The sequence below is a fragment of the Myxocyprinus asiaticus genome, chromosome 49 (genome assembly GCF_019703515.2).
Source record: "Myxocyprinus asiaticus isolate MX2 ecotype Aquarium Trade chromosome 49, UBuf_Myxa_2, whole genome shotgun sequence".
NCBI lineage: Eukaryota > Metazoa > Chordata > Actinopteri > Cypriniformes > Catostomidae > Myxocyprinus > Myxocyprinus asiaticus.
The window spans coordinates 21,821,617-21,836,131 of NC_059392.1; the positions used below are offsets into that span (position 1 = coordinate 21,821,617).

A 14,515-nucleotide genomic window follows, 5' to 3' on the forward strand; every position below is an offset into this window, starting at 1 on the left:
AAGTGTAGCAAATCATTTAATTTATGCAGTTAGGAGATCTACAGGATCTCCAACATTGAACAATTAATTTCCAGTTAAAATAACTATAAGGATTTTTTAAATCATTTCATAGAGATTGCACTCAGAAGCTGTTTACTATTTCTTTAGTATGAAACAATCGACACGGACAAGTTATTTGGTTTGAAATAAATTTATTTAATCTGTCTGTAAACAAGGTGGTGAAACTAAATGATGGCATTTCTTGTTTTACGCATATTAAATCAGACATATCAGATCTGTATCCAAGATGTATGAAAAAGTACAGGGAAAGAAAAAACTAAAGTCAGAGGTTTTGAATCTGTACAAATATCCCACATGGCTAGAACATTTGCATCAATACTAAAACACCTTGAACAAAGTGCTGATAGAATCTGGAAAGCTGTTTAAACTAATCCTTACAATAGCAACAGGTTCTCTCTACATTTTGGCACAGGAAATACATTTTCTGTTATTATTTTAGTGTCACACCTACATTAACATTTGGACTTGACTATGCATCAAGTTTTGACAGACAGTTGTAGCATTGATGACTTTAACAAGGCAATTTATTCCACAGTCATGACAGCATGGGTATGCAAATTCAAGTGTTAAAAAGAAAGACCCCACAAAATGAGATCGTCTTTTTTGTGAGCTTTGGATCAGGCAATAGTGTTTTGTTTGTCAGAGTTTACAGCTGACAGAAGAGCAATCATGTAAATAACCCAAGCAATGGCGAAAACTGGTCCAATGAATAGAATTCACACTGTATACTCTCCAAAAAGCTATGTTGGGATATATCCACTGTCAGAAATGGCAGACATCTTGAAAAAGAAATATTTTACATAAGCTAGCAAAATAAAGTTACGTGCCTGAGCTACAGCAATGATGTAATGTCAATGGGAATTGAATTAATGGAATGTCTGTGCCAATGAGCTCCTAATGAAATACTACTTGCTTTTAAGTTGCTTCCCAATATCATTGCACTCAATGGACAGCCAAACTACATAAGAGTACATCCTCCCAATGCTGCCCAACCTGATCATTCCATGTATGTCCATGAAACAATGAGAGAGATTATAAAAGACTGTTAAAATGCATTAATTAGTAATGGCGTAAGTGTAGACATCCACAAGTAGTGTTTAAGTGTCTTTGATAACAAATAAAGTGTGGCGTTGGTTTGAAGTTGGGGAAAGGTAAAGAAATGGACCTTAGTAAGGGTAGATGCTATAGCCTATTTGATGCTAATGAAAACGAGGCTGCAAGGGATGGATGTACAGTCCATTTGATAGGTCATATGTCCACCGGAAATTGTTTGGAAAGGCATTTGCAATGTTTCGTTTCCTGAACTACCGGCACCAAGGTATACAAAAGTATGACATATTGAATCAACTCTCTTAATCCCTCACAGCCATTTTCATTGGCATCACATGGCGTCTACATGGAATAAGGTCCAAGTAGGCTCGAAGATATGCATACAGTCAACCTTTCCCAGACTTGATCTAGAATGGGGGAATTTGAGTTTTTAGCTCAAGCCCTTGGTAATAAACTAAACTGAAAATCTCTATTTCCTTTTCAACAATGGGCAGAAGTAAGACATGTGACAATGGGGAAAGTCCTTCCACTAAGATTTAGTGTTGAATATATCATATTTAGTAATGTAATAGCAGTACCAAAATGGGACTCAACAAATGCAAAAAAAGGAATGATGTTATAAAGAAACAGTGGAAAAGGATGGGGTCAGGGTAAAAGAACAAAAAATGGAGTAGGGGTTGGGTAGACAACAGGAAATGGAGTAGGGGTTAAGGTAGAACAACAGGAAATAGGGTTGATTTGGGGTAGAACAGAAAATGGAGTATGGCTTAGGGTATAAAAAAAAAAAAAAAAAAAAAACACCAGGACATTCAGTAGGGGTTGGGGTGGAACAACAAGAAATGGAGTAGGGGTTGGGGTAAAAAAAAAAATTAAAAAAAAAAAAAGAAATGGAGTAGGGGTTGGGGTAGAACAAGAAATAGCAGAGAAAAAAATGGATGACAAAGCAACTCTCATCTAGAGCAGTAAGCGGTGGTAAGAATCAGCTGCTAGGTGGGGAGGTGTCTTAATATCCAGATTTCCGCAGGTATTCAGCCATGTGATAAGCTTTCTTGTTGAGCAGCCCTCCATGAGTACCTTCCTTGCCCATGACTATAACCAACGCTGAAGTACATAAGGAAAAAACAAGAACAAAAATCAACAAACTTGGGTGCCTTTTTTTTCCCCTTTCTCCCTAAATTTCACTAATTGGCCAAGAAAAAAAAAACTAAAACCCTGAATCTCGCAAGTATTTTGCCATTGAATATGCCTTCTTATTCAAGCCGCCTCCATGGACCCCTTCTTTGCCCATTACAAGAACCAAGACTGAAAGAAAAAGATAGAAAAAAAGGAAGTTAAGAGGACAGGAAAACCCCAGCTTTTGAAAAAAGCCAAACTAAGATCAGCTAAGCAGGAGAGGGCAGAATAAAAGAAGAAAAAGTTCAACCCAGCCAAGATAACATGCAAGCAGAAAGATAAGATTGCAGATTTAAGGCTAAAGTATAGCTCGGTTTTCCGCATACCATTACGTCTTGTTCACAGTGCGTTGGATACATTTTGTCACAATCCGCATGCAACACAGTTTTGGACTCTTGCATACTTGTGAGCATCTTTGCACGTTGTCTGTACGTGCCTGCACTCAAGTTCAAACAAGTTCAACTTTGACCCGTTTGCTGCTGATCTCGAGGCATCAGCCAATGATAACCAGACATATTGCATATGTGCAAAGTCTTTCCTTGCCTTTCCATCTTTAAACCAAAGTGATTTTCACACATTTTTACTTCACTAAGGATGTCTTTTAGAATACAAAGCAACAAGAAATATTTGAAAACTGATATAGAATGTCTATTTTGTTTTTTTAATTCAGAAATACCTTGTTGTTTCCGAGCATCCAGATACTGCACTTTCTGAACTAATTTAAATTCACCAAGAACATCCCAAGATCTTAATATAAACAAGTCATCTAATTACTTCCTGCAATTAATGTATCAAAGCAATTGCCAGGAGTTTTTTCTCTTTTATATCCAAATACGTTTTCAATGTTTACTGCGCACACTTCCCACTTTCTTTCCTGGCAAACTTGTAAAATCGCCTCTCCGTCACGCTGTCTGCAAAGCGTGTCATGTGGAGCGCAAAGCGGCGATTGACGCTTCCACTGAGGAGAGCTCTGACATGTCTATGCAATTATGTGGAAGCCTCTTAAGGGCTCACAGTCAAAAGAGTATACTTCGAAAGGCTAGAATGCCCAACTGTAAGACGTAATGGTACACAGAAAAACAAAGGATACCCTAGCCTTTGTGCTTCTTGAAAAAATTACTTTTAAAATTATTTGTAATATTTACTATTGAGCCACTTAAAATATTACTTAATCAGTTAGACTGGTAACACTTTAATAACTTCCATTAACATTATACATTATATAGTTTCAACTTTTTGGGACAATTTTTGGGACAGGTCATTATCAGTCCTCTGGAAAACAAAATCACGTTTACAAGTTCTCAAGTTGCTACTATGAGTACTTCCGTGGAAGATGTCATCACTGGATTTGCCTATGTTTGCAAAGTGGAGGGGTCCTGGGTAGCTCAGTGGTAAAAGACGCTAGTTCGAATCCCAGGGCATTCTGAGTGACTCCAGCTAGGTCTCCTAAGCAACTAAATTGGCCCGGTTGCAAGGGAGGGTAGAGTCACATGGGGTAACCTCCTCGTGGTCGCTATAATGTGGTTCATTCTCGGTGGGGCGCGTGGTGAGCATGGTTGCTGCGGTAGATGGTGTGAAGCCTCCACACTCGCTATGTCTCCGTAGCAACCCGCTCAACAAGCCACGTGATAAGATGCGAGGATTGATGGTCTCAGACACGGAGGCAACTGGGATTTGTCCTCCGCCACCCGGACTGAGGCGAATCACTACGTGACCACGAGGACTTAAAAAGCACATTGGGAATTGGGCATTCCAAATTGTGAGAAAAGGAAAAAAAAATGTTTTTGCAATTTTTTTGCAAAGTGCCTTAAAAAATTAAAATTATTTAAAGCTATGTTGGATGCACTTAGCAGAAAATTAGGAGCAAATTGGATTTCACACTTAACTGCCTCTTAACACAAAGAAAATGGCCTGTGGTTGGTTGTTTTACAAGTCACTCAAGATAGTGTAAGCAGAATAAGATACAATATGGACTAGACTTTATTTTAACTGTCAAAGTCTGGCTGTGTGAGACTAAATCGTATAATGGTTCTTAAATTCACTGATACAATGAAAGTTATCATAGTGTTACCATTTAGTACAATCTATTAATTACATATTCCAACTTCAGTGACCAAACATTAACTCATTAATTTTAAGATTTAAATTTGGGTTCCATATCTAGAGAACTTGAGGTATTGGTACAGAAACAGCTTTTAGTGTGTGATAAAATTAGATTAGAATGTATCAGGCAATCTGAAACCACATTCAAGCGGGACAATCTATACATGCAACAGAGATATGTGAAAGATTATTCAGAAAAACTGTTTTCTTTATTTCATTTGAGAAAACAGTTAATCCTCTTTTAAGGAGCGACAGACCCAAGATTTGTGTGAGAGTAGCAGAAACATGCACGCAAATCAGTACGTCAATCCGGGTGGCGGAGGACAAATCTCAGTTGCCTCCGCGTCTTGTACGTCCAGATATAACTTTCCGTAGAACCCAAACTTAAGTTTTATGATTAAGAATATAACGTTTAACAAATAGCTATTTAATACAAATACTAGTGGTCGACCGATATGTTTTTTTTAATGCCCGATGCCAATATCCAGAGAGCAGGGTGACCGTTGGGCCGTTACATAATTTAATCGCATAATTTAATAGCAATCGCATTTACACAAAAAACACTGAATCACATACATACAGTACATAGTGAATAAGACATTTACTCAGCACACGTGAAGCGCTTTTACCTTGAAGCTGCACCAGCGACTATTTAGCAGACGGGCCACTTCTATTAAAATGAATGGGAGAAATTAGAACGCTCAACTGCAGCCAACGGTAAACGGATGTAGACAGGAAGTCCCGCCTTACAGGTAAAAGAGCCAATCACCTTTTAGATACAGACAACGGCCATCAATCAACTCGAGAACGTGCATGCGCATTAGCTATAAAAGCTCTGTATTTTATTATTTTTTGCGTTATCTGAGGTAAAGCACCACCATTTATGATACCTGTGTTGACAGATTTTACTGCTGATTTGAAATATGTTCTTTGATCATAATCTTGAACAACCATTTTGGAGATTTTGGTCTTTCTCCATTCAAGTAGAGTCAAGCTGCACTTTCATGACTGGAAATAGTCTCCCGAGAGCGTTCCAAACATAGCCGACAGTGGACTGACTTACTAGAAAGACTCTGGTTGCACTCACTTGCTCGTGCGTATTCAGTGCGAGCCTCAATCTCCTGACAAACGGCCTGGATCACCTGCCTGGATTGTCGTCATGATTTATGAATCAGAGGAAGTTTTTGATTCTGGCTGATAGAATACACGCTTCAGAGGAAGATATTAGAAGAGCGCTCGACGGGAAGAAAACAGTGGATTTTCATGATGTTCGCGAATTACATCTGTTTAAACGAGATATCTGAATATTTGCAGACGGTATATAATAGAAGTTTTATTTATATTTGCCTTTTATCATTAGAAAAGTTACAGGGAATTGTTGAGGAGAGACTGTTAGAATACGTGCTTTAGAGGAAGATAAATGAGCGCTCCACAGGATGCTGGTTCTGCTGAAGTTGTGTGAGGTTGGTTTATTACATCGGTTTAAATGAGATGTGCATATTTGCAGATGGTATATGATATTAGTTTGATTAATATTTGCCTTTTTATCATTAGACAAGACAGTTAAAAATTACATGGAACTGCTGATGAGAGAGAGGGAAAATGAAAAAGGCGAGCACTTTGAGCTCAAATGCGTCTGCCGCGGCTCTGATATGGGGACCATTTGCACACTGGTCTATTATTATAGTAACAAAATGAACTGTGGCTGCTTATTTACATATCTCAGTCACTTCACGTGCAAGCAACTGATTCTCGGCACCCTTAAGAAACAAATCAGCCAATGGGGAAAATTTATCGGCCGATGCGATAAAGTCAGAATATTGGCGATATACCGGTCGACCACTAACAAAAACTACACTGGTATTTAATTACGGAAGGACTTGCTGCGATTTTTCCGCATATTAGGTCACTATCTAACTATAAACAAAAACTTTATTTCAACTTATTAAACTATTCCATATATAAGGGATGTGGAATTTATCGATAGGTTTGGATGCATAAATTCCATACTCAAAAACCTATCACATGTTTGGACCAAGATATATTGAGAAAAGTTTTACCTCCATGCTACTACATTACTGATCTAATACACTAATTTAATAACATTATATGCAAGTTTTACTTGAATATATCCATTAATAATAAAGTAACTGCATGATAATACAGGAAACGGACTACTACCTTTGGCTGCTTTGCCGACAGCAATATTGTATGTTGCCTCTCCTCCTTGACTCTTCGTCCTGATATCCATTGTCCAATCACTGTCGATTTGGAGGCTGTCTCGGATAACTGAGCATTTCTTTGAACCTAAGGTCAGACCGTTGGTGAAGAAACTTTCTCTGTCTTTTCCTACTAGAACGTCGATTTCTGTGGGCTGATATGACAGAAATAAGCAAATGTTACAAGGCAGAACTGTATCTTAATCTTTAACATTTTGGCTATTCATTCATCCATATTCAAACACTTTTAAATCATATGTTCTAGCTTTATCAAAGTTGCCACCCTTTGTCAAGATTACAGCTCTGCACACTGTTCATTCTCTCAACCAGCTTCCTGGGATGCTGGAGATTTGTTGGTAGTTTTTTTTACTTCATAGGTTGTTTTTTTTTTTTTAAGAGAAATGTATGCAATATGTCTACAAAACAAAATTTCAAGCATTTAAGCATAAGCCTTAAGATCAAAATGTCCTTTACATCATTATAAAAAAAAACAAATTCAGTCAAGTGTCTCCCAACTATTGACTGGTAATGTAGGTAGGCAGGTACATACAGTTGAAGTCAGAATTTTACATACACATTAGCCAAATACATTTAAACTCAGTTTTTCACAATTCCTGATATTTAATTGTAGAAAACATTCCCTGTCTTATGTCAGTTAGGATCACTACTTTATTTTAATAATGTGAAATGTCAGAATAATAATATAGAGAATTACATATTTCAGCTTTTATTTCTTTCATCACATTCCCAGTGGGTCAGAAGTTTACATACACTTTGTTAGTATTTGGTAGCATTGCCTTTAAATTGTTTAACTTGGGTCAAACTTCCACAAGCTTCTCACAATAAGTTGCTGGAATTTTGACCCATTCCTCCAGACAGATCTGTTGTAACTGAGTCAGGTTTGTAGGCCTCCTTGCTCGCACATGCTTTTTCAGTTCTGCCCATAAATGTTCTATCGGATTGAGGTCAGGGATTTGTGATAGCCACTCCAATACCTTGGCTTTGATGTTCTTAAGCCATTTTGCCACAACTCTGAAGGTATGCTTGGGGTCATTGTCCATTTGGAAGACCCATTTGTGACCAAACTTTAACTTCCTGGAAGCTTCAATATAGCCACATAATTTTCCTTCCTCATGATGCCATCTATTTTGTGAAGTGCACCAGTCCCTCCTGCAGCAAAGCACCCCCACAACATGATGCTGCCACCCCCATGCTTCATGGTTGGGATGGTGTTCTTCAGCTTGCAAGCCTCACCCATTTTCCTCCAAACATAACAATGGTCATTATGGCCAAACAGTTCAATTTTTATTTCATCAGATCTGTCCCCATGTGCACTTGCAAACTATAGTCGCTTTTTTATGGCGGTTTTGGAGCATTGGCTTCTTCCTTGCTGAACAGTCTTTCAGGTTATGTCGATATAGGACTCGTTTTACTGTGGATATTGATACTTGTCTACCTGTTTCCTCCAGCATCTTCACAATGTCCTTTGCTGTTGTTCTGGGATTGATTTGCACTTTTCACACCAAACTACATTCATCTCTAGTAGACATAATGCGTCTCCTTCCTGAGCGGTATGATGACTGCATGGTCCCATGGTGTTTAAACTTGCATACTATTGCTTGTACAAATGAACATGGTACCTTCAGGTGTTTGGAAATTGCTCCCAAGGATGAACCAGACATGTGGAAGTCCACAATTATTTTTTTTCTTGGCTGATTTCTTTTGATTTTCCCATGATGTCAAGCAAAGATGCACTGAGTTTGAATGTAGGCCTTAAAATACATCCACAGGTACACCTCCAACTGACTCCTATAGGTCTATCAGGAGCTAATTGCCTAAAGGCTTGACATCATTTTCTGGAATATTCCAAGCTGCTTAAAGGCACAGGTAACTTAGTGTATGTAAACTTCTGACCAACTGGAATTGTGATATAGTCAAGTAAAAGTGAAACAGGGGGGCCTGGGTAGCTCAGCAAGTAAAGATGCGGACTACCACACCTGGAGTCACAAGTTCAAATCCAGGGTGTGCTGAGTGACTCCAGCAGGCTTCTTAAGCAACCAACTGGCCCGGTTGTAGGGTGGATAGAGTCATGTTGGGTTAACCTCCTCGTGGTCGCTATGTGTTGTTCTCATTCTTGGTGGGGCGCGTGGCGAGTTGTGCGTGGATGCCGTGGAGAACAGTGTGATGCCTCCACACGCGCTATGTCTCCATGGCAACGCGCTCAACAAGCCAAGTGATAAGATGCACGGGTTGGCGGTCTCAGACACGGAGGCAACTGGGATTCATCCTCTGCCACCCAGACTGAGGCAAATCACTACGCGACCACAAGGACTTAAAAGCACATTGGGAATTGGGCATTCCAAATTAGGGAGAAAATGGGAAAAATCCAAAAAAATAAACAAATAAATAAAATATTTTTTAAAAAAAACCTGTAATACACTTCCCTCGAGCTAATGTTTTCTTTCTTCCATGGTACACAACACTGTTTTTCTTATTAGAATCATGGTTAGGTTTAGGTTTGGGGTTAAACTTAAAGCAATACAATTTTTCATGTCAAACGTGTTTCCTTTATTTTTCTCTATTGGAGTAAAATTGTACGTTTTTGTACGAGCCAACTCATACGATTTCGCCATCTTGTACTATAATTATGACTTGTTATGAGACTGGTTTAGTCTATCTGTTTGTCGATCAACATCAATGCCTAATTATACAGGGCTTCTTTAAGACCAACTAGTCTACTAGTTGTTGACAACATACCGGCTAAATAATTTTTAAATGTAGTATTGCACATCCCCTTTTACTGTAGCATTTAACTGTAAAAATGCTACAGTAAAAAAAAAAATAAAAAAAAAAAAACTTTATTTGGTTAACGGGTTACATATGTGGTAAAAAAAAAAAAAAGAATTTCTTTAACAAGAAAATACATGTAACTTTACTGCATAATTAATGGTAAAAATGTATACTATGATTAACAACAGAACACTTGTACTTTTTAACTGTAAAATATTGTTAAAATTATGGTGAAAAACAATAATCAGACATTGAGAAGTACCTGCATGACCCATCACACTTCATTTTATTTTATGGGAAAAGTTATGTTTCTTCTATCTTTAATATATGTTAAGTATATTGGGGTGTTCTGTGATATTTGATGTAGTTTAGTTGATGTTGTTTATTACATTATTATAATAACATAAACGGTAGTGAACTGTAAATGTACAGGCCACAAAATGATATCCCATAAAGCCTGAAACATAGTCATCGTATTTTTTAAGGGGAATTTCTGGCAATCACAGCTGCCGGTATTTTACCATATAGCTAACGGAATTTTTTTTTCAGTGAACTATCAACTTTTTGAAAACATGCCTATCCACTTATGGATTTACTGATGACATTTTATCAAATGCGGTCCTCCAACAACAATGAATAACCTATATCACTGATCAGCACCGAACTGCATCATGCCATACAACCTATATGTGATTGGAAAAGATCTGTTTTGAATACTGACAACAAAAGACTTACTATTGTATTTTTAGAATATTTTTGAACCTATTTCTGAAATACACTTAAAGATTTGTTTCAGCTTATCCTTAGAAGGAAATTCTACTAGACATATCTGGGAAACATTCAGCCTAACCAAACTGGAATGTTCCATTAGTAATCAGATCAATCACTGGCATTAAATTATGTGAAATGACATCGCACATCAAGTTTGTACATGCAGCTTTCCTGTTCGTTTCATCTTCAGTCAGATTTTCTTTTATTTCTTCAGCATAACATCCAATACAGCAGCTTTGTTTATACTGGCTCCTTACGAATCTGCTGAGCCGTTTCCCCTGAGGCCAAACCAAATAAAACTAAAAGCATCCATTGACTTCAGTGAGAATCAGCTAGCGGATGCTATTTCAAGTAAGGTTAACATGAGCCTGTATGGAGCACAGTCTGAGATATACAGCAATAACTAAATTCATGTAGACAATATTCACTTGATTAGAGCAAGACGACTTCTTCAAATCAAAAATATTCCCATCTCTAGGAATCAGGGATGAACTGGCCATTGGGAGCACCAGAAATTTTCTCAGTGGGCTGGTCAAGTAGTGGGCCGGTTGGTCAATCAATGAAACAATCAAGCGCTGACATTCACTGCTGCGAATTGGAAACACCAAAAGTCAAATACTCCAAATGTGTGCTGAATTGCCACTACCCGATTACCTTATTGTTACTGTAGTAATACTAAATGTAGGAAATATGGTGTTTGGGCAGAAATGTTGTGTATATTTATTGTAAAATGTTACTAATATTAGAATTATATTAAATATTGAATATTAGGTGAATCAGTAACATTTATTGAGGTTGTTTTTATGGTTTTAACATGTGTTTAGGATTGTTTTTCATTACAAATTCCATAGTTCGTTTGTTTTTTAGAAACCATAATTACATTACTAACCATGGTAATGAATAGCATGGTTTTACCTGTAATTACCATACTAGTATCTAAGAAGTAAAAGTTTGCTGCATGTTCTTAGTTCCAACCCTTCTACATTCTCATTATTTGTGGATTGTGCAGCTGAATTCACAGAGTTTTTACAAAGTGTTTTGATAATAAATTATAAATGAACCATTGGTTTTCATATTAGTTTTTCATGCTAAAAAACGATTTGCCAGGGGACTGGGTAACTCAGCGAGTATTGACGCTAACTACCACCCCTGGAGTCGCGAGTTCGAATCCAGGGCGTGCGGAGCGACTCCAGCCAGGACTCCTAAGCAACCAAATTGGCCCGGTTGCTAGGGAGGGTAGTGTCACATGGAGTAATCTCCTCGTAGTCGCGATTAATGGTTCTCGCTCTCAAGGGGGCGCGGGGTAAGTTGTGCATGGATCACGGAGAGTATCATGAGCCTCCCGTGCTGTGAGTCGAATTGACGAACGGATTGACGGTTGGATTGAGTAACCGCGCCACCACGAGGACCTACTAAGTAGTGGGAATTGGGCATTACAAATTGAGAGAAAAGGGGATCAAATTAAAAAAAGAACATTTTGCCAATGGTTTTAATTTGGTCAATAATTGGCAGATAAACATCGGCGGCCGATGCATCGTTGCGTCCCTAAATATAAATAACAAATTATAAATAAAAATAAATAAAAAGGGCGGTGTGATAAATAAGCCTGTTATCAGATGAATAACACTAATTTACGGAGTGCCATCTTGGACAACAGGAAGTCGGCAGATGCTGCGGAGATCTCGCATTTAAGAACCAGTTTACACACAATCCTCAGGTAAATGTATATGTGCGGTATGTTAGTGCAACGTGGTTAGTGCATCGTTTGATGATTTCTGAATACGACCGGTCAATCGGATCGGCATGTTTGCACTCACAGCACTTCTCTGATTATGACTGAAAACAGTTTTTTTACTTTAAGAAAGTCTTGAACCTTTAAACATTTATAGTTTTTAACACTCGACGACTGTTTCAAATAAAACAAGATATGCTCCATTATCTAATAAGAGACTTTAATAGCATAATATTTAAAAAAAATCGTATTCTTCAAATTTAAAGTTCTTGAAATTTGTTTTTAGCAGCCAGTCATTTGTGTTAGCTAGCATTCAGTCCCACTTAATATAATCAGGCCCTGTCTTTCAAATTATCGAAACTCATGCACAAGTTAAAACCCAGTGAGCTACCTACATAAACAGCATTTTTGGGTATCATAGTCTCGAAACCAAGGGAGCTTCCTACCTAAACAGCATATTTGGGCACCACAGCCTCCAAAAAAATAATTGAGCTGACTACTTAGATAGCATATTTGGCCACTATGGTCTCAAAACCTAGTGAGCTACTGTACCTACCTAGACTGCATTTTATGGGCACCATAGTCTCAAACCTAGCAACCTACCTACCTAGACAGCATATTTGGGCATCATGGTCTTCAAACCTTAATGGAGCTGCCTAACTAGACAGCATATTTTGGCACCACAGCCTCAAAACCCATGCAGCTATAAAATACGTAGTGGATCTAATCCCATGCGTACTGGATTTTAGTGACATAGTGAATGTTTTAATGCGCATGAGTATTCACATTTTAAGGTTTTGTTTTATTACTGTAGCATACTTAACGGTCATTTATACAGTATATTTTCATAACACATACACACATTTATATATTAGGGCTGCACAATTCATTAAAAATAAAATTGCGGTATAGCATTGTGGGATTATTTAACCGCAAATGCTACAACTATTTAATTAAATTAATAGATAAATCAAGCTTCAAAGTCTATGCATGCTGTCCTGTCTGTATTGTGTATAAGCATTATTACAGTGTATTCAGAGCAGTTCTGTGCTCCACAACTCATCTCGTGCTCAGAGTAAGAGATGTGGTCCATTCGGTTCCGTGTGCTGAGCGCATCACTTTTAAAGCGCTCTAGAGTCACTTTAATTTAACTTTTGCATACTTCCAGGTATGTTTGACCACTACATGTTAATATACAAATACAAATAATTCACCCCATGGCATTAAATGTACAGCGGAGATGTTAAAATGAGGAGCGCATTATAGTGAGGAGTATTTTGCTTAATTTACATATTTTTATTTTCTGTGGGTGAAGAGGAAAAACAAGGAAAATTTAATACATCCATTGTTATGACCATTTTTAAAAGCTAAGCTATATTAAACAAATGTCTCAGTGTAATACTTTAATACCAAGTAATAATGTACTTAGTGTAACGTATAAAAAAAAAAAAAACATCCACTATGTCACCAAAATCCACTACGCAGAGGATTACATTCAATACGTCATCACGCTACAGTCTGCAGCAAGGACTCTCTCAGCCAATTCCTGACCCCCTGTCAAAACCCAGAAAGCTGCAAACCTACACAGCATATTTGGGCAACATATTCTCAAACCCTAGCAAGCTGCCTAACTAGATAGCCTATTTGGGCATCAGAGTCTCGAAACCCAGTGAGCTGCCTACCTAGACAGCATATTTAAGCACCACAGCCTAAAAACCAGTGAACTGCCTACCTAGACAGCATATTTGGGCACCATAGTTGCAAACCCCAGCGAGCTGCCTACCTAGACAGCATATTTGGGCTCCACCGTCTCAAAACCTAGTGAGCTGCCTACCTAGACAGCATACTTGGGCTCCACAGTCTCAAAACCTAGTGAGCTGCCTACCTAGACAGCATATTTGGCCACCATAGTCTCAAAACCTAAGGAGATGCCTACCTAGACAGCATATTTGGACTCCACAGTCTCAAAACCTAGTGAGCTGCCTACCTAGACACCACATTTGGCCAACATGGTCTCAAAACCTAGTGAGCTGCCTGCCTAGACAGCATTTTTGGGCACCATAGTCTCAAAACCCAGTCAGTTGAGTTGCCTACCTAGAGAACATATTTGGGCTCCACAGTCTCAAAACCTAAGGAGCTGTTTACATTGGTAGCATATTTGGGCACCATATCTGAAATCCCAGTGAGCTGCCTACCTAGATAGCATATTTTGTCAGTTGAGTTGCCAACCTAGAGAGCATAATTGGGCTCCACAGTCTCGAAACCTAGTGAGCTGCCTAACTAGATAGCACTTTAGTCTCAAAACCTAAGGAGATGCCTACCTAGACAGCATATTTGGACTCCACAGTCTCAAAACCTAGTGAGCTGCCTACCTAGACACCACATTTGGCCAACATGGTCTCAAAACCTAGTGAGCTGCCTGCCTAGACAGCATTTTTGGGCACCATAGTCTCAAAACCCAGTCAGTTGAGTTGCCTACCTAGAGAACATATTTGGGCTCCACAGTCTCAAAACCTAAGGAGCTGTTTACATTGGTAGCATATTTGGGCACCATATCTGAAATCCCAGTGAGCTGCCTACCTAGATAGCATATTTTGGGCACCATGGTCTCGAAACA

At 38.4% G+C, this 14,515-nt stretch overlaps 1 protein-coding gene across 2 annotated transcripts in view; it reads right to left on the reverse strand.

Moving 5' to 3' along the window:
• Positions 1–171: 171 nt before the first annotated feature.
• The window catches only part of LOC127438459 (profilin-2-like), a 15,265-nt gene continuing 921 nt past the window's right edge, over positions 172–14,515 (reverse strand). Inside the window, exons 2-3 of one of the 2 annotated variants that reach the window (XM_051694068.1) lie at positions 6,568–6,760; positions 172–2,211 (exon numbers count right to left, since the gene is read on the reverse strand). In XM_051694068.1, coding sequence (XP_051550028.1) covers positions 2,114–2,211; positions 6,568–6,760 — 291 coding nt within the window. In that variant the 3' untranslated portion in view covers positions 172–2,113. The other variant, XM_051694069.1, reaches the window with a different exon arrangement.